Here is a 25,757-nt window from a genome sequence, read left to right as displayed (position 1 = left end):
AAGTTGTAAATGTGAACCTGTTCTCAAGTGCCCAAAATTTGGCTATACTATAGATGATGAGGGTGACATTTTTCATCAGGCAAGAGTGCAGTACAGGCTGTAAAACACCCCTTCTAAGGTGATTGTAACTCTCAACAGTCATTGAACGAGTGGTCATAAGTCAAGTACCTCTCATGGCAAAGGCTGGTATCCCTTGTCTTGGAACTTTTAGGGTCTGACTTTAGACTGCAGGAAATAAGTCCGTAAAAAAACTTAGCAAATGTGCGAATGACTACTAAATGTCTTTTGCGCATTTGCTGTCATACATTTAAGTCCTATACCTGTACTTCTTTTGCAAAACCTGGAATGGATTTCATGGACTCTTCAAGTCCTAATGCGATTTAACCACTTTAGCATATTCTATTTTCTGATATTGGCAGGGAATAATTTCCACATGACATTTCAGATAATTAATTGAAAAAGAACAAAATGAGTAAAGAAATACAATAAACATCAACTTCTCCAGGATCCTTGTGTTGGTTTGGGAATTGCAGATGTTAAATTCTGCACTGGAGATCTTCCAGGTTGGGAGAGATTGATTTAGATTTCCAGACTTTTATTTTCTAATCCTTCCAGGCAAAGGTGCCTTTCCAGTGTAGACAAAATCATACAGATGTCAGTTTTGTTTTCTGGATTCTCAATTTTGGTAAGAAAGTAAATAAATAAATAAATACCGTAAGTTAATTATACTTCTTCCAGGTGCTATCATGATGCATGTAAGCTTCTGTTTTAAACTAAATTTATACTGAATTTATTGCTGTTGTAGAGGCTTTTATTATTTACATATTACTAGAGATATTTTAATTGCAGGCAGTCCTGGGCATAGACTGTTCGCTTAAAGTTCAAAATTACAACTAGCTCAGAAAAAGTCTCTTACAACACTGATTACACTGATTAAATTGCCTTAAAATGAAGCATCTCATTGATAAAATTAATTGCTCCTCTTATCTACATGTACATACTCAAACCACTCTCTTTCACATGGATACTCAGAATACATGCATACGTAATATGCACGTGTGCAAATTACACACACACACACACAAGGCTGGAGAAAAGAGATTCTGGCATTATTTCTTCTGGGTCTTTCAGACTTGAGGCATCTAAACAATGTATATGGAGTTCATTATTTTCCACCTATGAATTCTACACATATTTTTTTCCTAGAGTTCTCGCTCATTGCAGTTACACCCTCTTCCTTTCTAAAGTCTGTTGCCTTTTAAATAAGGTTCACCTCTATTCTGTGAACAATAGCTAGCCTACTGTTAAGGCAATTAGGGGTAGAAATGCATGCCTTTCTTTGGGGAAAATACAAGGATGACTCAAAATGATCTGACCCACATATTGTTTTGCTAAAGGAGATTTTTTTTACAGGCATCCAGAAAAAAGAAGAAGAAGCTTTGCAGGGACCTGATTCAGTAGCGTATTTAATTACAAGAAGCTGTTGATGGTAGCAGAAAAGAAGGAATAATGTGAGTATATTGAGCCTGTAGGTAGCATGGCTTTGTAAACTACTTCTTCCTGGCTAAAGATGATAAATAAGCATCTCAGCCAAATTTAGCATGAGGAATGCTCCTTCATGGAATTCAACAAGGGACCTTGTCACAAAACAAACCCAAAGCAATCCTTGGCCACACTCCTTGGTTAACTCAGGCAGTATGTTTTAACTGTAAACAAACCACAGAAGTACAGCTTGCAATCCACACCGACTAGAGGGAGGAGCTGACAAACTAGGAAAAATGGCAAGCAATTCTTCTGCAGAGCCCTGGAACTCTGCTGCCTGTCAAACGCAACCTGAAACACCTGATGTTACGCAAACTTTCCTCCCCTTGAGAAAAGGAATGTGACACTCTGCTCTATAGTGAAAGCGAAACTATCATTAATTCAAAGGGTTTGATTTAGTTTTGCTTTCCCAGCGACATGACCAACCTAGAAGCTGATTTTAATTCAGCGTCCACAGCCAAGTGGGTAAAATTCCATCATTTCATTTCGGAAAAGGCAGAAAGAATTTTATGGGGAATTTATTTCAAATAGTAAGCACTCTGCTGGATTTCACGGCTGTTCAAGAAAGGGGATAGTGCTCATTTTTTGACAATGATCCACGGTAGATGGGGAAGCCATATCCGCTATGCAAAATTTCTTACATGACACAGGCATAAGAAAAGTTCTAATAGGGCTTTTTTTAAAATCTGGGAGGTTCAGCTGTCATGACAAAATCTCCAGTGAAAAAGGAACATCAGTGAATAATGCAAGGAGTGAGTAATCTATGCCCCCCTTTCAACTCCACCTGCCAAATTTCACTTTCTTATTGATTGGAAAAGATAAATACACAAACCAGTAATCTAACACTAAATGGACTTTACACAATTTTAAAAGCTTAAGAGACCATGAGCCATAATCTAGAAAATGTAGTGTGGGAAGTTTCTAATGTGTAATCTTCCATGGAACATTTTCTGTTTCCAAAGCATGTTAATAATAATCAATACGTGCCAACTCCAAATTTAGTCATTTCAAAGCAATCTCTGAAAAAGGTAATATATTGATGATATCAGTTTGGTCTATTTAGCTGCTAGGAATCAAAAACAATTTGATGTCATATAATCAATCAATCTCAGTCAGAGTACAATAGAGAAGTTAGAAACTAAATATTTACCTGTAATGTTTTTAGCAGGTTTTTCTTTCTTACTAATTAGTGTTTCCAGATGTTTATTAATATGTAGTATTAATAATTTATTAAGATAAGATAAATATGAGTGTCCTTAACTGAGACATTTTCAAATGCAAATTACTCTATGCTGTTTATTTATTTATTACATTTGTGTCTTGCTGCAATCCAATTTGACGCTCAACAACTTCTATGATAGGAATTATTTTAATTGCACAGGAAATTGCTCCAAACCATGTTTCATCTGCCAAGCATCTTAATTGTGATCGCCTGATCATGAGGATGCTACAAAGACTGTAACTGTGAAAAACTGTCATAAGTAACTTTCTTCAGTGTCATTGTAATTTTGAGTGGTCACTAAATGAACTGTTGTAAGTCAAGGACTACCTGTATTTATGACAGATGCATTGTCCCAGGATTTTGTGATCATCATCTGTAATAAACAAGCTTCTAATAAACAAAGCCAATGGGAGAAGCCAGATTTGCCTAATGACTCTACGATTCACTTAACAAATGTCCTGATTTGCTTAACAATTGAGGTTAAGAAGGTCATAAAATTGGGGAACAACTCACTTAACAACTGCTTTGTTTAACAACAGAAATTTTGGTCTCAACTGTGCTCATAAGTCAAGGACTATTTGCATTGTACTTTCTGCAAAGATTGTGTTAGTTGCTATTCAAAATATCTATCATGTCACTTTAGGAAGCTGACTAAATATTAAAAAGAAAGGATCTTAGAGACTGGATGGGGTCTGTGACCTGTGCTCTCCCACATTAAATTAAAGAGTAAATTCAGGTAACGAGTAAGCCTTCAAAAATGTTCTGTATCAAAATTTACACTTAGAAATATAGAAACATAGAAGACTGACGGCAGAAAAAGACCTCATGATCCATCTAGTCTGCCCTTATACTATTTCCTGTATTTTATCTTAGGATGGATATATGTTTATCCCAGGCATGTTTAAATTCAGTTACTGTGGATTTATCAACCACGTCTGCTGGAAGTTTGTTCCAAGGATCTACTACTCTTTCAGTAAAATAATATTTTCTCATGTTGCTTTTGATCTTTCCCCCAACTAACTTGAGATTGTGTCCCCTTGTTCTTGTGTTCACTTTCCTATTAAAAACACTTCCCTTCTGGTCCTTAATTAACCCTTTAACATATTTAAATGTTTCGATCATGTCCCCCCTTTTCCTTCTGTCCTCCAGACTATACAGATTGAGTTCATTAAGTCTTTCCTGATACGTTTTATGCTTTAGACCTTCCACCATTCTTGTAGCCCATCTTTGGACCCGTTCAATTTTGTCAATATCTTTTTGTAGGTGAGGTCTCCAGAACTGAACACAGTATTCCAAATGTGGTCTCACCAGCGCTCTATATAGTAGGATCCCAATCTCCCTCTTCCTGCTTGTTATACCTCTAGCTATGCAGCCAAGCATCCTACTTGCTTTCCCTTTCCCTTGTCTGTGACCTGTGCTCTCCCACATTAAATTAAAGAGTAAATTCAGGTAGCGAATAAATGTTCTGTATCAAAATTTACACTTATGCCATTGGTTCACTTATTAAAGAATGTGCAATCTTCAACCGTCAAACAATGGCATTTTTCTTGGCAAAAATACCAAAATGATTTTCCATTTCCCCATTGGATTCCTCTCCCTGCCGCACTCCCTAGAAACAGCTGTCCTGATGTCTTCTCATCCCAAAAGACCTTTTCAGACCTGCCCAAGTTAGCCCGGTGCTACCGCCCAGCCACAGATCAAGTTCAGCAAGGTATATTACTCTGAAGGAAGTGCAAGGTTTAAACACTGAAACCATACACGAAGCTCCTCCTTGCTTCTGACAGTCCAGGCAACTCATTTTCAAAAAAACCCAAAACACATTAAAACACATTAAATTGAACCAGGAAGGTTCAGTTTTAATGGTTTATTTCAAGCCCTTGGTTTCAAGCACACCTAAGCCACATTCCCTAAAAAGCTTTGCAACAATGGAACTGATTCAAGTTGTGTCACATTCTTGAGGCCATAGCAATTATTAGCAATGCCTCAAACACCTAGCCATCTTTTCATCATAGCAGCACAGCTGTGATATACCAGTAGTGAGACCAGCTTTTGCTGGTTATGCTTATGCCACTAAGCACTACAGCAATTATTTTCCATGACCAAAAGGCTCTCTCATTCTGCACTGACACATCGAATCAACCACTAGCCTTGAATAAGTGTCAGGAAAGCATTTGAGGTCTGCTGAAACAATAATAATTAAAATTAATGCCGGAGATGAGATGCAAGCATAGAGGATTGTATAGAATCTTAAGGCTTTATTATACGGGCATATATACTCTGCCCGTAACAGAGGGAACAGGAAAAGTCTCATTAGATATTGATGCTTCCAAATGCTGATGGAAAATAGAAATGCAGAAAGGTATGTATGGAACACCCTGCTTTGTTTGCTGTGAAGGCTGAACAGCAGCTCAACTACAGCATTTTCCAAACTTAGATTTCTTCTGCTAGTGTTACTTGGCAAAAATGATAACCAATTTTGTGACCCAAGAGAATATACACATTATCTCTCAATATCCCTATGGACAGCTTCAAGTGTTAAAATTTGCTGGAACGGAATCTAATACCAATTCCTCTTTAGCAATGTGATAAGCCATGTTCTCTAAAAATCAGTGTCATCGAAATCATCTCATAGAATTTTCTGACGGCTTTCTTCGCCATAAACAGGTATAAAAACAATCTGCTTCCTTTTTCTCAATCAAGATTTGCCTGTTTAATGTTCATTGCTTGCCAGATATAGTACTTTAGTTCATATTTCTACTTCTGTACATCTCTGTGTGAAGTTAGTAGATTGAAATCTAACTATCTGTGCCCATTGGTGTTTCAATTCATCTTTCAAATGATTTCTTCTTTTATTCTTAGTCTTTTTCCTGATTATGATTTATATAAAATAGCCAAGGCTGAATTATTGCTTAGGCACACAAACATTTGATGCAGTGGTGAAATGCAATTTTTTTACTACCGGTTCTGTGGGTGTGGTTTGGTGGATGTGATCTGGCTTGATGGGCGTGGCAAGGGAAGGATACTGCAAAATCCCCGTTCCCTCCCCACTCCTGGGGGAAGAATATTGTAAAATCTCCATTTCCAGTCCACTCTGGGGCCAGACAGAGGTGGTATTTGCCGGTTCTCCAAACTACTCAAAATTTCCACTGTCGGTTCTCTAGAACCTGTCAGATTTCACCCCTGACTTGATGTTTCTGAATTCAAAGTACAGCAAAATTCATTATCTTCACTTGTTGTACAAATTCTTTATCATTGTGGATAATGACTTTGAATGATAAAGAATTTGTATTGCTAGGTATCTCCTAGTTTCTGGCAAGCATCTTCATTATCCTGTCCATGTCTTTCTTTGTATGTCTCATATATCACTATCTAGAAGTCTTCACTATTGCCTGTTTCTATTCAAATAATTCAAATTCTTGGGAAATACAGTATCACAAGGCATTATTGCTTAAAATATATCATGGCTAACCTAGAATGTTCCTGAAAATATTACATAAGTTGACCATATTAGTCAGTCACCATAATAAGGAACTGAACTACATAACTAACAAAATGTTTCAAACCAACAAGAAGTCCAGTTGCCATGACTCAATTGACAGACAACTCCACCTGGATGACTGAGAATCTTCATCACCATGTTTCATCTTTTAGATCCCAGATTTCAGATCACATCTCAGATAGTTCTCCGATGTGAAGGAAGGAAACACTGCTTTTCAGTACTGTATATAACATCCCTATGGAATACCTTGAAACACAAGGAAATTTTGTAGCACCTATTTTAGAATGGTTACCAATTTATTTATTTTTATAGAGAACATCTAGTTTCTTTGATAACACTGAGTTTTTGTACTGTTTCCATGCTGTGGCATTGAATATATGATTTTGTTAAACGGTGTGTCAACTGCTACAAGTTTGCGTGGGATTGAGAGTTAACAAATGTTACAATAAACAAATATACTGTGATTGTTACATTATAATAATTTTTAGACCATCAATATCTGATGTTTTTAATACGTAGCTTATTATTTCTAAATTTATTAACACAGACCTTTCAAAAACTTTTGTGCTGAAGTCCCATCATATAAAAAAAAATCCCAACAGCACATTTAGAATTTATTTTGGTACTTTAATATATTTTATCCCTCTTTAAGAAATTTATCTCATTCAATTCTGCTCATTTGATAGGCGCTCCTTGCATTATCTCATGCAGGTCATAAAACAAAATGCTGAGGAGGTCCAATTCTTTAAGATCACAAACCTTAAACAAAGCTTAACATCTTATTCCATTTTAAGTAGGAGCCGCTGATTAGCACTTTTACGTATGATTAATACAGTTGTGAATCCACTGAATACACATGCCACACTAAACAATCTTGCTTAATCAGATATTATAGGATTCTTTATAGAATCTAGATTTATATTATACACACAGAATCTGCACAATCTATAAAGGAGGTGCTATCCATTGGAAAAAATGAAAGTCCTGCATAATTAAACTGCCAAGACGTGTTCGTGGCAAATACATGTTGACGTCCATATATTTATTTATTTATTTATTTATTTATTTATTTACTTACTTACTTACTTACTTACTTACTTACTTACGTACTTACTTACGTACGTACTTACTTACTTACTTATTAGATTTGTATGCCGCCCCTCTCCAAAGACTCGGGGTGGCTAACAACAGTATAAAAAGACAATGTAAACAAATCTAATATAAAAAATAATCTAAAAAACCCCAATTTAAAGAACCACTCAACATACAAGCATACCATGTATAAATTCTATAAGCCTAGGGGGAAGGGAAATTTCAATTCCCCCATGCCTGACGACAGGTGGGTTCTAAGGAGCTTGCGGAAAGGCAAGGAGGGTGGGGGCAACTCTGATATCTGGGGGGAGCTGGTTCCAGAGGGCCGGGGCCGCCACAGAGAAGGCTCTTCTCCTGGGTCCCGCCAAATGACATTGCTTAGTCGACGGGACCCGGAGAAGGCCAACTCTGTGGGACCTAACCGGTCGCTGGGATTCGTGCGGCAGAAGATGGTCCCGGAGATATTCTGGTTTTCTAAGTGCTTAAAATCACATTGTAATTTAAAAAAGAAATAATTAAAAAGCTACCAAGTCTGGCAAGCTTCCAATCAGTGATCTATCTATGCATCTTCTCATATATCAATAGGAAGCTGTTTTTTATAGGTTTTTCTTTTTGTACAAATTGCTGTCTTTTAAATTTTTCCTGTTTCACCTAAACTCTAGGAGTCCTTCAAAGGTAACAGAGGCTCCACTATATTAACAATGTTCCTAAGTACCTTAGTATGCAATTTATCTGGCCTAGAGATATCTAAATTTATTCAAGGTCAGTTTGTATTCTCTGCTTCTACCAAGCCCAAGTTGGAATCCTGCTTTGACTGCCCACGTATTTTCAGTGTTAAAGAAAACTAAACCAATTTAGTTCTATTTTTCTTCATGAATCTGTATCATGTTGCTGTCTTCATTCAGTAGCTGATAAAGCGCCCCCCCCCCCCCGTTTATTTTGAACATATTTGGAAAAGTCTTATTTTGTTGTTCTTTGCCTCCTCGGTCAACCTTAGTTCATTGTGAGTTTTAGCCTTTCTGACATCATCTCAGGCTATTTTTGTGTGTGCCTACTTGATTACGTGTCCCTCTTTCCGTCTCTTTTATGTGACTACCCCCCCCCTTCCCACAACTTCACTGAGCTTTGTGTGTAGCTATATTGGATTATTTTGCTATTTCCCATTTTCTTTCCTTTCTGGAACTATTTAGAGTGATGCTTTTAGCACAGTACTGTATATACTTTTTAGGAAGTTTACTCAATGGGCTCTTCCCCCCCCCCCATGTATTTACCATTGTTCTGAGGGTTTTTTTTCAAATGTGATCCCTTGAAGTCCAGACAATGAACTGAGTCCATGTTCAAAAACAAGAACTTCAATACTGGATGGGCATTTAATTCCTGCTCCTTCCACTTTTTCTAATAAATATTTTTCTATTGGGTGGGATCAACACTCTTCTACTCTCTCATAAGAAAAAAAAAAATCTCAGAAAAGTGCCCTTCATGGCACCGGGCCAGATTATCTCCAGGACCGCCTTCTGCCGCACGAATCCCAGCGACCAGTTAGGTCCCACAGAGGGGGCCTTCTCCGGGTCCCGTCAACTAAACAATGTCGTTTGGCAGGACCCAGGGGAAGAGCCTTCTCTGTGGCGGCCCCGCCCCGGCCCTCTGGAACCAACTCCCCCCAGAGATTAGAATAGCCCCCACCCTCCTTGCCTTTCGTAAGCTCCTTAAAACCCACCTCTGCCGTCAGGCATGGGGGAACTGAGATATTCTTTCCCCCTAGGTTTCTACAATTTATGTACGGTATGTTTGTATGTATGATTGGTTTTAAAATAAGGATTTTTAGCTGTTTTAGTATTGGATTGTCGCATGTTGTTTTTACCACTGTTGTTAGCCGCCCCGAATCTACGGAGAGGGGCGGCATACAAATCCAATAAATAATAATAATAATAAGATCAGGATTTTTTTAAAAGGATCACTTGGCAGTTTGTCCCCCAGCAAATGTGTTGTATTAGTAGAAAACACTAGGACTGTACAAATAATCCCAAATCTGCTGTTTGATGCTGAGATACAATTTCACCATTTTACTAAAATATTTGGATGGGTAATTTCTGTTGAGAAAGCCATGGAAGTCAAGCCTTCAGGAGGATATGGTGGCTTGCCCATGCCTGTAGTGCAGGAGTCTCAAACCCACATGCCATATATAGCTGTCCAAATAATTTTATATAACTATTAAGGAGTGTGCAGAGCCCTTGAGTTATCAAGAACATGCACAGAGGAAAACGTGGGATTCCAGCAGATATCCAGGAGATATGAGTAATCATTCAGTCGTACAAGACAGATACAGGACATTAAAGTATATAAAATAGTGTTTACTTTTAGAAATAGCACAGTCAAGTTAAACAGTCAATATCTCTCAATACAATAATAATATTTCAAGCCTATCTTTGCCTTATATATCAGACTTCCATTACAGCTTACAAATACATCAAAGCTATCATCAAGCACACAGAGCTTACTATATCAGTCACAGTGAATCAGCAGAATGAACAGAGAGAGCAGAGACTCATGCTTTCTGGCTCCTTCTTATGGAAATTTGCAACACTACTGCTTGAAGCTAAAGTACAGTGGTACCTCTACCTACAAACGCCTCTACTTAGGAACTTTTCTAGATAAGAACTGGGTGTTCAAGATTTTTTTTGCCTCTTCTCAAGAACCATTTTCCACTTACAAACCGGAGCCTCCGAATCTGTAACTGGAAAAGGCGGAGAGAAGCCTCCATGGGGCCTCTCTAGGAATCTCCTGGGAGGAAATGGGGCTGGAAAAGGCGGGGAGAAGACTCCATGGGGACTCTCTAGGAATCTCCTGGGAGGAAGCAGGGCCTCCACCCTCCCTGTGGTTTCCCCAATCGCACACATTATTTGCTTTTAAATTGATTCCTATGGGAAAAATTGCTTCTTCTTACAAATTTTTCTACTTAAGAACCTGGTCATGGAACGAATTAAGCTTCTATGTAGAGGTACCACTGTACTTCAATATGAACAAACATTCATTGTTAGGTGGTTTATATATTGCCAACCCAACTGTCTTGTAAATAGGACTAACAATAACCAACAAAAATGCTTTGTGAAGCTAGGAATAGCATCAAGTGAAGTTTTGATACTGAATGCAATGTGTTCCAAAAAAGAAGCAATCTGACAGCAACACCTAGGCCTGAGTAAGCAGATCTCCTAGTAAAAGCAAGGCTTTATTAACTGGGCTACACAACCACTGCCTTGCATCCACTGCCCTGGGTCTACTGCAGCGCACAGTTACTCTCAGGCATCCCCAACACCTGCTTTTGTACTCCATGGCCAGTATGCTTCTTAGCTAACCCAAAACTCTCCAGCATCTATTTTTTTATTTTTTATTTGTCCAATATACAATACATATGGAAGAGAATAGACATTAAGTACTATATATAAAGATAGAAAGTAAAAAAGAAGAGAAGTAGATGGGAGGGAGAGAATATATATGATATAAGAGATGAGGAGAGAATATATATGAGAGAGAGAGAGAGAGAGAGAGAGAGAGAGAGAGAGAGAGAGAGAGAGAGAGAGAGAGAGAGAGAGAGAGAGATAAGGAGAGAATATGTATGATATATAAGATAAGGGAAGACAATTGGACAGGGGATGATAGGCACATTAGTGCACTTATATACGCCCCTTACTGGCCTCTTAGGAACCTGGAGAGGTCAATTGTGGAGAGTCTAAGGGAGAAATGTTGGGGGTTGGGAGTTGACACTATTGAGTCTGGTAATGAGTTCCACGCTTCGACAACTCGATTGTTAAAGTCATATTTTTTACAGTCAAGTTTGGAGCGGTTAATATTAAGTTTGAATCTGTTGAGTGCTCTTGTGTTGTTGCGGTTGAAGCTGAAGTAGTCGTTGACCGGAAGGACGTTGCAGCATATGATCTTGTGGGAATAGAAATTATTCTTTAAAATCTTGGCTTAGTTATAAGACAGGATATATTTTACATTTCTGACTGCCGTGGCTATCATAGCAGTCAGATTGTTAGCCATATTGAGCGGTGTGATTTCAATTCAAAAGCGGGATAGGCAGGACTTTGTACAATCCATAGAAATGGCTCTATTCAATTCTCTAAAACTATACTGTTTTAGAAACTTTTAAAACTACCCATGTGCCATCCAAGAGAGACAACATGTAAGTTTAAGGAAGGAGACATTTTATTATTTTGATTTCTCAGGGCTGTAAGAGGTATGTTAGGTGACAATGGGAGGTCAAACAAATTTGAGGGAGTTTTTAGAAGTCAAAATAGGTGCACCGACTCACCAAGGTTTAATGCATCCCCTTTGACTTTTACCTTTAACTTTATATGTGCTGAACACAGGGAATTTCTCATATATAATTTGAAGTTAGGTCAAAGCTGCTTATACAACCAATTTCTTATTTTTCACGATGGATGGGTTCATGTACTAAATCCTCGGAGAGTCCTCGGAGAGGAGCAGCATATAAATCTTAATAATAATAATAATAATAATAATAATAATAATAATAATGGTCCCAGTGGTTCTTGGCATGCTGGGTGCAGTGCCAAAGGATCTCAGTGGACATTTGACAACCATCGGAATTGACAAAATCTCCATCTGTCAATTGCAGAAGGCTGCTTTACTGGGATTGGCATACATAATTCGCCGCTACATCACAGTCCTAGGTGCTTGGGAAGCGCCCGACTGGCGATAAAATACAAAATCCAGAATAGTGATCTCGTTTGCTATGTTGTATTGATGATAATAATAATAATAATTATATTAATAATAATAATTATTATTATATTAATAATAATATTAATAATAATAACAACAAGGTTTTTGTCAAATAATCTATCTTGATATAATTTGTAATAGTTCTAGGCTTGGCATTAGGTGGAAGCTTATATAAACATTGAATCCATACTTAATTTATCAATTGATCTTTTCAATCTTTTACCTAAGTATACCTAAGGAATTAAGTTTAACAAGAAGTTCTCCTTAAAGATAACATTTTTTTGGAAATAGCCAATTTCTCACAGTTTTTCTAGTTTCAAACATGAAATCCAACAAAACAAAAAAATTTTGGGGGGGGAGGGGTGTATTCTTTGCTCAATGGATAATTGCATTTATTCGTCCCTACTAATCATAGGCCTAAGCATTTTTAGCTGACCTTGCTTGCTTTATATTTTGGATGCCAGAATAATAACCTTCCAATGAAATCTCTTGTATGGTTAATATGAAACAAGCCCTACTGCACTCAGTGCAGATTATTTTGCAAGGTGTATAATTGGACTATGACCTTAATTCCAAACTCCATGCTGCAAGTCCACTGAGTGACAACCTCCAGCTTTGGTTTCAGAACCAGAAGATGATTAGAAACTGAGCTCTGCTTAAAGCACATGGAAGTTTTTGACAGTGCATTGCTTAGATCAGAGGTTTCCAATCTTGGCAATTTTAAGACTTGGGGACTTCCAACTCCCAGAATTCCTCAGGAATTCCCCAAGGTTGTAGACCTCTAGCCTAGATAACCAGTATCACTTCCTTTCTGGAACTCGATGGAGTTGGCTTTAGCATTTTGCAATTCAGACATGCATTCTTTTTATCTTGGAGCTGGAAAAGATCCTCCTCATTTCTAAGTTAAGCCTTCTGAAGCACAACGTAACTGCAAGATGCTTTATTGAACAAAGAAGAAGAAGTACTGTATTTCCATTTCTCATCAGTGAATTTTAAATGTATTCTAAAAATGAGTTTTAAAAAACTTGAAACATATACTGTATGTTGCTAGACACTTCATCATGGTATTGTTTTTATCGATGTCAGTCATGAATCTACCATACTTAACATTTTTCTTTCTCTTATGACCAGCTCTACTGCCAACATTCTCTTAACCAACCAAATTTTATACTGATGGTATCCAGAAATATTTAATTTCGTGTTTTACAACACAGCAACCTACAAAAACATTTTAGTAAAAAATTGACTTTTCACATTTTCAAAAAGTAATTTATTTTTCCCAAAGAGTGCAGTATTTGATCCAGTTAAACAATTACCCATTTATCATTCTTAAATTATCCAAGCCACCCAAAATTACTTTTAAAAAACAAAAACCGCAGCCACAGCATTTCAGAGTGAAGGATCTAACAACACAAGGGCTGTCTTGCTCTGACTAAAAACTTATGCCAGTGAAGTAAATGTTAAGTGGAATGCTCATCCTTTTTCTCTTTGGTTTAATATAGTATACTTGAATTATAGTTATACGCAGATCTATGTTATGAGTTTCAATTAGCTCAATTGATCAGCTGAAACTGGGATGTGTTCCCATGGTAGCCTTGCTGCAATATGTCTTTATCTGGATCTTTACAGCAAAGTGGTAGGAAGGGTGTGTGTGTGTGGAAATGACAAATATACAGAAGTAAAATCAAACATGGCCATCTCAGTGTGCTCCACTTGATGAGCAAAATTTGAGGAAGCTCATTCTTTTTTCATAAACCAATATTAGTTGTGTATTATGTGCAATGTCAATGGATAACTTACAGTGCATGTCCAATGTAAGCCAACCAGTTGTTTTGGTTATTTGTTTTGCTTCTAATTACTGTTAGGATTAAGAAATCAGTACTTGAAGATATTTCACTCATATCTGAAGAATATATGTTCTTAATCATTTGTTCGTTTTAATACAAATTTAAAATGATATATAATGTCCTGTCGGGCTCTCTGGTAGACTCCTCCCAAAAATTCACAGGTACAAATTTCAGATACACACACACACACACGTTTGAAAATTCAAAACAATGTACTTTATAAGGAAAATTCACTTAAACTAAGCCCTCTTTTGGTATAGCACAGAGCACTCATTTCCGAACAAACTGGTAATTTGTTCAAGTCCCTTATCAGTTCTGTGATACTTAGCTTGCAGCTGTGAGGCAATTCACAGTCCTTCTTCTTTCACAAAGTGAAACATACTTTGCTCTGGTTTAGTTTCAAAGCGGGGGAAAATCAGCACACAAAAGGTCAAAGTCAGCAAAGCAGTCACCAAACACAAGGATCAGATAATCCTCCACAATGGCCAAACCCACAGGCTGCTATTTATAGCAGCCTCACTAATTACCACAGCCCCACCCAACCACAGGTGGCCTCATTTTCTTTGATAATAATCTCTCAGTTGTTGTTGCCTATGCATCGCTCTCCGCATGCGTGGCTGTATCATTAACTCTTGTTCTGAATCCAAGGAGGAGCTAGATAATTGATCTCCTTCTGAGCTGTCTACCACACTCTCCTCCTCCCTTTCACTCATGTCTTCTTGGTCAGAGGAGCCTTCATCAGCAGATTCCACCGGGGGGGGGGGAAACAGGCCTGCAGCATGTGGATGTCTCCCCCACATCCACAGTCCTTGGGGCAGGAGCTGGGCCAGAGCTAACCACAACATATAAACAGCATCAAATAATGAACACTAAAGAATAATAAAGCTGCAAGGGACTAGGTTTAGCAGTTAAGGGCTTATTCAAGGCTGTCTCCCCCATATACTAATTTACATCAACATGTCATATAAACCAGTTTTGTATCTTGATAGCATCCACGAGGAGAATACAAGTCTAAGGACGTCTGCCCTGTTCAAAAATGTTATCAGCAGCACTAACCAATTAACAGTAGCCTAAAATATCTTAGATAAAATCATTTATTTATGAAATCCAGTCATAATCACAGCATTTTTGTGGCTCACAAAATGAGAATATTGAATAAAGTATTAAAGATAAAGGTGTAACAAATAAAACCCCAAACATAGCATCAGATCCCCAAAAGCTTGCCAGAAAAGCTCTGCTTACAGTTTTTACTAGAAGACAGACAAGGTTGAGGTGAATCCCCAACTGATGGACCAGCCCCATCACTGAAAAAGACTTCTAGATTTGCCCTGCTACTTTGTAGAAAATAATGGATCGCCATCTGTTTTTCCTGGCATGACTGAAATGGTAACCAACCCTTAAAGAGCTTTTTAAGTTAAAAAAAACCCTAGCATCAATTGGTTGTTGGTAGTTTACAGCCCCAAATCAGAAGCAGCCCCAAATAGACTACCGCATGTTGCAAATGAAGTATTCAAAATCTCCTGTATCTATTACCTGCCCAGCAGCCCAAAAGAGTCAATGGGACGGAATTATAGCCCTCAGGTTGTGGGCAGATATCCTAGAGCAGGGACCTCCAATCTTAACAAATTTAAGACTTGTGAACTTTAACTCCCAGAGTTGACAAAGCTGGCTGAGGAACTCTGGGAGTTGAGGTCCACAAGTCTTAAAGTTGCCAAGGTTGGAGACCCTTGTCCTAGAGCAGTGTTTTTCAACCAGTGTGCCGTGGCACACTAGTGTGCCGCGAGACATGGTCAGGTGTGCCGCGAAGAAGGAAGCTCAGGTTCCGGTCTCGCAACTTTTTGCTGAGAGAGTGAGAGTGAGAAAGAGAGAGAGAAAGAAAGAGAGAGAGAAAGAGAGAGAAAGAAAGCAAGAGAGAAAGAGAGAGTGAGAGAAAAAGAAGGCAAGAGAGAGAGAGAGAGAGAAAGCAAGAGAGAGAGAGAGAAAAGGAGAGGAAGGGAGGGAGAGAGAGAGAGAAAAATGAGCAAAAAGGGGAGGAAAAAAGAGAAATAAGAAAATGATTAAGACAGAGAATGAGAGGAAAGAGAGAGAAACAAAAGAGAGAGAGAAGTGACTCTTGATATAAAGCATATGATAAAAAGCACCCAAAGAATAAGAGAGAAAAAAACCCAGCCCTCACCTGTTTTTGGAAATGGTTCAAGAGTGTGTATACACACACACACACACAAGGGTGGGGAGGAGACAGGGATGGAAAAAGAGAGGAGAGTGTCTTAGGGTGTTATTTTGTGTCATTTTGGTTGGTGGTGTGCCCCAGGATTTTGTAAATGTAAAAAATGTGCCGCGGCTCAAAAAAGGTTGAAAATCACTGTCCTAGAGAACACCTTATCCATTTCCTTAGAGACAACAGACCAAAAAGCAAACCAAGTAACCAAACAGGATGGTGCCTAGTCGCCACAGAATCCAGACAATGGTGAATTAGAGCAATTTTACAGTGAAACCTACTGGAGTTAGGCAGCCAAAATGTAAATAAATAAATGTCAAGCAAATTGGTCATAGTGGCCAGATCGTAAATCAACAGGATAACTCTTACCTCTGGGGAAAGGGCCATCAGATAACAACCCACCAATGTCATAAGGGAGGAGCAATAATGATACAGAGTAAGCTTGAACCTGCGTACATACCCAATTTATTCCATAGAATAGATCAAGGTTCGACAAACCCAGGCGCCTGGTCGCCAGTGGCGCCTAGAAAATGTTGTCTGGCGCCTAGAAGGGCGCTGCGGTGCCTCTGACCTCTCCGCTCCTGCCCGATGCCGCGGTTTCTGGCGCTCTCCTGCTGGGTCCCAAAGAAGGCAGGCAGGAAGGAGACCTCCATTCTTCGCGCCTTTTTCCCGCCTTCCTTCTTTGGGGCCCAGCAGGAGAGCGCCAGAAACCGCGGCATCGAGCAGGAACCGGGAGGTCGGAGGCACCGGCACGGCAGCGCCCGCCCAGCTGAAGGTTCCCTGTCGTCATCGGCAAGTGTCCTTTGGTTGCCCGGCGGGAGGGCACTGGCGGTGGGAGCGGGGGGGGGGGGGGCCGCGGCTGCAGCGGCACAGGCAGTCGCGGGGAGATGGCGGGGGGAGCGGGGGGCGGCTAAAGCGGCCCCGGGCACCGTTCCCTGTACGCTTTTCCAGGGGCGCGCAGGGAGCCGCGGCCACCCGCCCGCCTACCGGATTTCCCTCCGCGCGGCTGGGGAGGTGGATTCGCCGCCCCCGCCAGCCCGATCTCCCTCCAGTGGCTGGTGACGTAGTTCTACCGCCCTCGCCAGCCTGATCTCCCTCCGTGGGGGGGTGGGGGGCGACGAACCGACGACCGGGGGCTGTCCGTCCGTGTTGGGTGGTGCAGGGCAGGCACAGGCAGCCCCAGGGGAGAACAAGGGAGGGAGAGAAAGGAAAGAGAGAGTAAGGGAGGGAGAGAAAATTGAATGAAGGAGGGAGAGAAAGAAAGAGTAAGAAGCAGAAAGGATAGAGAAAAAGGAAGAGAAAGGGAGGGGGAGAAAGGAAAGAGGGAGGAAGGGGGGGAGAGAAAATTGAATGAAGGAGGGAGAGAAAGAAAGAGTAAGAAGTAGAAAGGATAGAGAAAAAGGAAGAGAAAGGGAGGGAGAGAAAGGAAAGAGAGAGAAAGGGAGAGTAAGGGAGGGAGAGAAAATTGAATGAAGGAGGGAGAGAAAGAAAGAGTAAGAAGCAGAAAGGATAGAGAAAAAGGAAGAGAAAGGGAGGGGGAGAAAGGAAAGAGGGAGGAAGGGGGGGAGAGAAAATTGAATGAAGGAGGGAGAGAAAGAAAGAGTAAGAAGTAGAAAGGATAGAGAAAAAGGAAGAGAAAGGGAGGGAGAGAAAGGAAAGAGAGAGAAAGGGAGAGAAAGGGAGGGAGAGAAAATTGAATGAAGGAGGGAGAGAAAGAAAGAGTAAGAAGTAGAAAGGATAGAGAAAAAGGAAGAGAAAGGGAGGGGGAGAAAGGAAAGAGGGAGGAAGGGGGGAGAGAAAGAAGATATGAAGGAGGGAGAAAAAGAAAGAGAGATAGGAAGGAAAGAGGGAGAGAAAGGAATGAGAGAGAAAGGGAGGGAGAGAAAGGGAATGAAAGAGGGAGAAGGGGTGAGAGATAGAAAGGATAGACAGAAAGGGAGAGAAAGGAAAGAGAGAAAGGGAGGGAGAGGAAGGAAAGAGATGAGAGAGGAAGGAGGAGACAGAGGGGGTGAAAGCGATGTCAGGTGGAGACTCGGCAAAAAACCAAGTTTGCTTAAAAAAAATTCTGGCTCCTAAATTTTTTGGCTGGCTCCTAGATTCTGAACAACTTTGTCGACCCCTGGAATAGATAGATCTTCCCACTCAGCCTACATAAAACGCACCTATAATTTAGGGAAGGCATGGGATGAAGTAAATAATATGGTTATGCAAGGTATTCTTTGAAATGATAAAACAGCTGCATTCCTATAGAGCTTGTGCTGCTACTTCAAAGCCTGTTCCGATGGTGCATGCACACATCTATGCAAACAATCTACACTTGCACTGGCACTGCCAATGAAACAATCATATATATACACACAGGGACAACTTTCAAAGAATTGTGTAAGCCTTGCATAGGACCAGAACTGCTTTGGTACATTTGTGTAGCATTTTTTTAAAAAATGTTTTGCACAAGTTTAATAAATAAGGAAAAACATTTGCAATTTTAGTGCTGCAGTTCAGTTTCTAAAACCAAGATCTGGTATACAGTATATAACAAAGACTAGGAAAGACCCTGTTGGAAATAGCTGTCACTCAACACGGAAAGAACTAGACCAGACAGATTAAGAAGTGTAGGGCAGCTTCTTCCAGTCTTTACGATATAGGACATTGTAGAGAGCTGAAAATTTAGAAATAGGTTTCCTAGAGCAAAGTGGATATCTATAAAAGTTAGTTTGATTTAATTAGTGTGGGCCGAGTTTACCTTCAAAGCTAAACCACAATGTATTTGGGATTAGTCTGTTGTGCAAATCCACCCATTATGGATTAGCACTATATGCAATCCGGTCCACTAGAGCTTGGTCAACCATTCATAGTTAAATAAATCCTGGCATGGCATTGTGCAGGAATACAGCCAGTACAGCTGCATAAGCTAAAGGGCAATGGAGCTTTACAGCCAATAACCTACAAACACAAGCTATAAAGGCATATTAAATAGAGGTATTTTTGCCAAGAAAATATGAGAAGGAAAAGGGAAATTTATAATAGACATAAGTGTCAGAAATGTCCATCTTAGGTGAAGAAAATATAGAGATCTTAGCCCTTTTAGTTTCTAGAACTTTTAACAGTATGTTTTAGGTCAAGGAATCAAACTTACATTTTTGTCACAAGTTAATTCAATTACATTTTAAAACAGAGCATACAAAAATCTGCTTAAAATTTTTATTTAGCGGTCTCGGTAGTCAAATTCATCAAGCATAATGTTTGCCTCAACGAAGGCCTCTTAAAAAGTGCCAAAATAAATAATATTGCAGACCTTGCTCAGAGAGATTAATGCATCTCTTGAATCAGAATGCTGGGCAAGGTTTTATCTATATTTAAGTAAATCTATTCAACAAGCCAGAAAAATTTGGTAAACATATTAGTTTTCTCTTTGCTTTACAAGGCTACTGCCAGGTACTTGACCTAGATCAAAGAATCCAAAGGAAATAAATGACCACTGTGGATGGATAATTGGGAGGGGGGAGGTCAACTCCTCCAGACCTTGCAGTAACTCATCTATGACAAATTATCAACTTCTTTTGAAAATTTTTGTTTGAAATCAGCCTGAGAAAAAATGGGATATTGAGGAAGTGTCTGAATGTGGCATAAATGTGCCACTTCAACTCTCTTCAGTTTATCTTAACTTACTGATATCAACCGAGCAGCCGAAATTCTACTCCTAATCTCCACTCAGCCATGAGCTCATTAGTGGATTTATTTATTTGAAACATTCTTATAACAACTTTCAAGGCAGAACTTCCTTCAGGCAATTTCCAAGGTTAGGAAAAACATAATAAAATACATGATTCAAGGTGTTTAAAAAAACACAGAAAACATTTCCAAGAAGCAATATCGCCCTCAAAATATGCAAATCCCTGTGGAACCCAAGGATTTTCTTGACTAACTACGCAGGGCAGTTGCAAAGGAAGCAAAATAAATTCTGACGCAGCACTTTATTTTATTCATTCTAAATTGCTCCTAACATTCGGTGGACAGCAACATTTCACATCCTACCAATTGCTAGAAAAGGCCTTAAATTCTCCCTTTCCACATACTCCTCATTTTCTGGGGGAAATTTGTTTTGCTGTGGGAGAAAATAATAGAGAATGACTAAGTCTTGCTCTCCTTAGGACATCATACTATCTGCATTGAAGGCTTCTTTCAGGATGGAGGCATTGCATTTTTATTTAAACTATAATAACCAAATGCTGTTTAAAAAAAAAGAGTTTAAAACCTTTTAATTCAGCTCCAATTCTAGAGAGTTTGATACATGGCGGTTTTACTGCCAGCCATATAGAAGACATTTACCATTGTCTTCTTATAGGATTTGTTTAACTTCCTAAGTAACCTAAAGTCAAATTCCTGGTGATCTTTTTCAAGTATGTATTTGGGGAGATGATGCAGACAAGAAGTTAACACCTAAAAAGTGTTATTGTAACATAACACCTTTTGAACCTTCTTATGAGTCTTATTCATGATTTACACACTTGATGGCCATGAATACCCAAGCAAGTGTCCTGCGCCTAGCAAATGGACTATGAATCATGATGGAATTAGACATAAGCAAATTATCCACAGATTATCAAATCAGGGAAAATATACATAAATTATTATATATGTTTCAAAAGGCAGGCATAAACAGTAGCAAATTAATTCTGCATTTCCTCAATACTGGCATGTGAGTTAAAATGCTGCACAGCTTCTTATACAAATTAGAATTCTTTTCTTCGTCTCAATTTAGCATAGTAATAACAATCACATACAACATTCTTTGTCTGCTTGGTGAAATCATTATATTCAATTCATTAAGACAAACTCAGACATTACAAGAAACTGACACTTGATAGCTACCTGAAGAACACTATAATCTCACCAAAACTTTCTCCATATTCTTCATTCTGTAGCTTTAAAGTTAATTCTGCCTCAATTTCCATCTTTTACTAGTCCTATCTGCTGCTTACGTCTGTGTTTAGCTCTTCTGCGAGGCTGTAAGCAAGTCCAACCACTTCCACTTTAACATACAACCGACAAATTATTATACTTCTAATATTACCCCTCCTTTTTCCAATCACAACCCTTAAGTTCTAAGCACTAAAAGAAATTCCAAGAATCTTTTACAATATGGAACACACACATTTGATGACAAAAGGTTTATCATCAGCCAGAAAGTGCTGTATAGTTTTAAATGTTTGCAGACTCATTTTTAATACATAAAAACATTTTCCCCCCACAGAAGCTTCTGTGAGATCAGGTTACAAACAATACACAGTAGAAATACCCAAACAATACAAATTTTGTTCTATTAAGATACAAGACATTGTCTCAAAGAACTCTCAAAAAATCATATTGGAATGTCATAGAAACATTTTTAGATTGCATTGTCCATGATCTTCAGGATTCTGCTATTCAATTCACAGGACTTATATGACATTCTGGTATTATCTCGTAAGTAAAAAGACCTGGAGAAATTTGGGGTGGGCAAAAAGTAAGCCCACGTTTCAGATACAAACTTAGTTCTTCATTCCTTAAGCAAACGTATTCAGATGTATCTTAGTTCCAATAACCATAATAAAAAGAAATATTCATAAACAACATTAATAAGGAAATATCCTATGCATTGGGATTATTCAGGAAGCAAGTGTAAATACTGTAGATAAATAAAAAGCAACTATCAGTGTCTTCATCTCATAAATTCAATCCCAGCTCCCTCTAACACCATCACCAAAGAGGAACTCCTAGAAATAACTTCCTTGCTATAGAAAACAACAACCTGCTCCTGCCTTCCATGTGATCGACAAATAGAAAGACATGGAAATCAGCAAGCAAATACAATGCCAATCTTTGTTGTTGTTGTTTTTACTGACAATATCATTCTTCCAGTTAGGGCAAAATACAGCAGTGAGGGAAAAACTTTTCTTTCCTATGTCCCCCTCCCTTTCAAAATTTTGTCAATTCAAGGCTAGCAGCTGAAACAGAAGGTTTTCACATGCCACTATGCACTTTATGAAATTCCTTGTTTTAATTGCATGATTGACATACATGGATACTGAATATATTTTTTCTTCCTAGAGTTTTCCACATGCTTTTTCTTAAATTTTTAAATTTCCAACTATAATTTTGTAACATTAAAATTAAAATACCCTGAAAATACTCTTACTAAGTATTAGTCTAAAACCCACATGAAGCACTAGAAGAAATCCCCAAATATATTTCACATATTTTAACTGAGCCTCCTTCACACCATTGACGTGAAACTGATTTAGTATCAGATTTTGAAACTCATTATACATACAACTCCCCCAGCACTTCTTATATTTTTTGGAAGGGCTTGCTTGTACTTGCCTGTACTTTCCTGCCTGTACTATATGTAGAATGTATAGGAAAGCATCCTCATTGCCACCAAATTGAAATTTAGCCATAACTGGTATATTGGGAGGGAATTTGATTAGTTCATAATTTTTGCTTGCTACTGAAAGGATAAGGGTTGCCTTTTCCTTTAAAACAACTGATTGTATATTAATGATAGTGAGCAAACAGCCACTTGAAAGAATGCAGTGGCATTCAAAGCAGGATGAATACACATTTGTAAATAGTGATAGGAGCACTTAATGGAAAGGAACAATACTTCAGAGAACTAAACAACTATTCCTATACTCACAAAGCACCATTTCCCAGGTTACTATGCCTAAATCTGCAGTTTAAAAGATGATATTCTGGCTGATGTCATAGCCATGGTACAGTGGAGGATAGTAAATATATATTTTTTCTCTTGAATTAAGAAAATAAAAATATTTTCGGGCATCATTTTGGATTTAGTATTGTCGTCACGACCCCCAAAGCTCCCTTCAATATTTTCAAATGCTCATACTGCATTACTTTACTCCACACCTACATTTCTCTTAGAGCAGGGTCAAGTTGTTAAATATTTGGCTGTTTTGAAAGAAAATACCTCAGAATTGTATTTCTAGAGCTTTTATGACATACATATCCAGAAATATACACACCCCTTTGGAAGAACAGTTTAAAGCTTCGTCCTTTCTTTCTGGGGCCTGGCTCCAAGTTCCTCCTCCAAGGAAAGGTTCAACTAGGTATCAAAACTGGTTTCTCTGCTTCCTATACAACCCTTTTACTATACTATTCCTACATGCTATTTTAAAGACATCTTGTCTCCTCGCCTCATTTATCCCTTTCCCCCAAATCCTCAAGATAGAAGAGCTGACCTGCGTAACTGAAATATAGCAGATTGGTGACAGAAAAAGACCTCATGGTCCATCTAGTCTGTATTTTATCTTAGAATGGATATATATTTATCCCAGGCATGTTTGAATTCAGTTACTGTGGATTTACCAACCACCTCTGCTGGAAGATTGCTCCAAGCATCTACTATTCTTTCAGTAAAATAATATTTTATCACGTTCCTTCTGGGAAAAGCATCCGATCTGGCCCTACACCTTTCAAAGACAGGAGGGCCATCAAGAAAGGAAAACAGACAAATCCACCAAGAAGCTCAGACCCTAAAATCGCTCAGCTTCCCATAGGTTCGGTTCCCGCCTCGGCCCCGATTGTTTGAGGGGGGAGGGATTCCACATAACCAACACACACACACACACACACACACACACACACACACACACCACACACACACGCATTATTGTAAAAGTGAATGGGTTTGTTACATAACTTTAGACCCAAAGGGCAGAAGCCTTCCTACGATCCAAGAAGCCACCGGGGAGTGAAGGCTCAGCCCACCTGCCACCACCGGGGGCCATTTCCTCGCTGCTCTCGAGAGGCCAGGGGAGGGGAGAAGGGAGATGGGAGCAGCCCCGAGGGCCCTCGAGATCAGGCTTAAGGGCGACCCGACGGGCCAAGGCAGGCGGGGGATCCACCGCCGCCAAGACACCAGTAAATCCCCGGAGGGGGGGGGGGAGGGAGGAAACGGGGAAGGCAGCCAGCTCCCAACCGCTTCACCCACCCACCATGACACGAGGAGAGGCGGACCGACATGAGGCAGAGCAGGAGACCGGGGCGCCCCCCCCCCTCCCGCCCCATCCGGAGCTGGAGGGCTCCACGCGTTCAAGATCTCGACTCTCGGCCCACGGCGCCGCCAGCAGCACCCACCGGATCCTGGCAGAAACTTCCCGGGGGCCGCCCGTTGAGGTAAGCCATCGCGCCGGCTCGTCGGAGGGGGGCGTCCCGCAAAAGCCGCGCCCCCCCTCCACGGCTCCGTTTCCATGCCCCCACCTTCCCGGCCACCCACCCACCCCCGGCGGCGGCGACGACGGCACCTGTTCCCATTCCCCGCCCGCGTCTCGCCAAGTTCCCGGTCGCGGCGCCCTCCCCGCCCCACACACCACGCGATCGCCTTCAAGGCTCGGCGGCGGGCGGAGCCCCATCGCGCTGCCGGCCGGCCGGTGCGGACTGCCTGCCTTGCCTGATTGCCGGGGCTGGCCAAGTCCCTAGCTTCCACTCACCGGGGCGCTCGTGGGTTGGTGGTCCGTCGTCGTGGCTTCCCCCGCCGCCGCCGTTCGACTCCGTGGGGCCCACCCAGGGTAGGCGAAGGCCCCAGTCGGGCTCAAGATCCGGCGGCTGGAACGCCCCGGGGCGCCCGAGTCCCGGGCTCCACGCTGCTGCGTCAGCAGCAGCAGCAGCAGCAACAGAAGCGCCGCTGCCTCCTCCTCCTCCTCCTCCGCGTCGCCGCCCGGCTACAGGATGGGGACAGGAGGCGCGCCCCCTTCTGGGGCCCGCGCGCGCAAGGCCGGAGGGGGGCGGTGGCGGCCGCCGCCGCTCGGCCGCGGTGGGAAAGGCTCCTGCCCTACGCCGCTGTGCCCTCACCTCTCCCGCTCCGTCGTCGTCCTCCTCCTCGCCGCCTCCACCTCCTCCTCCGATGCCGCCGCCGCTGCTGCTCTGCTCTAACTCCCCCGAAAGCGGCAGCGGCAGCATCGAGCCCCAGCTCCGCTCCCGTCCTTCCCTTCCTGCTTCCTCGTCGGCGGCCAATCAGGGCGCTCCTCTCGGCTGTCCGCTCGGCGGCGCCCGCCAATCGAACGGCCCCTTGCCCGCCCCCGCTAACCAATCTCCGCACCAGCCACCAGGTCCCAGCGCAGGCAGACGGCTCCCTGCGGACACGGACACGGCCGCCCAGCGCGGGGGGGAGGGGCGTCCCCACGCGAGTGGCAGCCGCGGCAGCTGCAGCCGCCTCTCAGCCGGCCCCGCCTCCCTCGCTCCCGCCTAACCTGTCTTTCCGCAGCCCCGCTGTGCGCCCCCCCCCCGCCCGTCAGTCAGTCCCCATCTGCTTCTCCTCCCGTCTTTTCTTGGCCCCGAGTGAGGGAGACGCTGTCTTTGGCCCCTTCTCCCCCATTGAAGCTCTTGCGCCCGCCAATCTTTCTCTCCCTTCCCGACCTCAGCTCCAAGCCTCGCGTTCAAAATATCTGCTCTGAGGAAGTTTTTCCCCCCTCGGCTCAGGGGTTTTACAGCAGCTCCTCGTGGTCCTCACTCCCGCCTCCGGTCCCCTAAGGGCCCGCTTTGGTTTTTCTGTCGTCCTTCGACTGCGCAACGGGTTTTTAGGGGTCCCCC

General features: G+C 41.2%; 1 protein-coding gene across 2 annotated transcripts in view; it reads right to left on the bottom strand.

The window, feature by feature from the left end:
- Positions 1-25,166, bottom strand: part of BAHD1 (bromo adjacent homology domain containing 1) — a 111,797-nt gene extending 86,631 nt beyond the window's left edge. Inside the window, exon 1 of one of the 2 annotated variants that reach the window (XM_070756739.1) lies at positions 24,659-25,166. In XM_070756739.1, coding sequence (XP_070612840.1) covers positions 24,659-25,127 — 469 coding nt within the window. In that variant the 5' untranslated portion in view covers positions 25,128-25,166. The remainder of the gene's footprint in view (positions 1-24,658) is intronic. The other variant, XM_070756748.1, reaches the window with a different exon arrangement.
- Between the last annotated feature and the right edge of the window lie 591 nt (positions 25,167-25,757).

The sequence above is a fragment of the Erythrolamprus reginae genome, chromosome 1, assembly GCF_031021105.1.
Source record: "Erythrolamprus reginae isolate rEryReg1 chromosome 1, rEryReg1.hap1, whole genome shotgun sequence".
Lineage (NCBI taxonomy): Eukaryota > Metazoa > Chordata > Lepidosauria > Squamata > Dipsadidae > Erythrolamprus > Erythrolamprus reginae.
The sequence above is the reverse complement of the archived record's forward strand: the minus strand, read 5'-3'. Positions and strand labels throughout refer to the sequence as shown.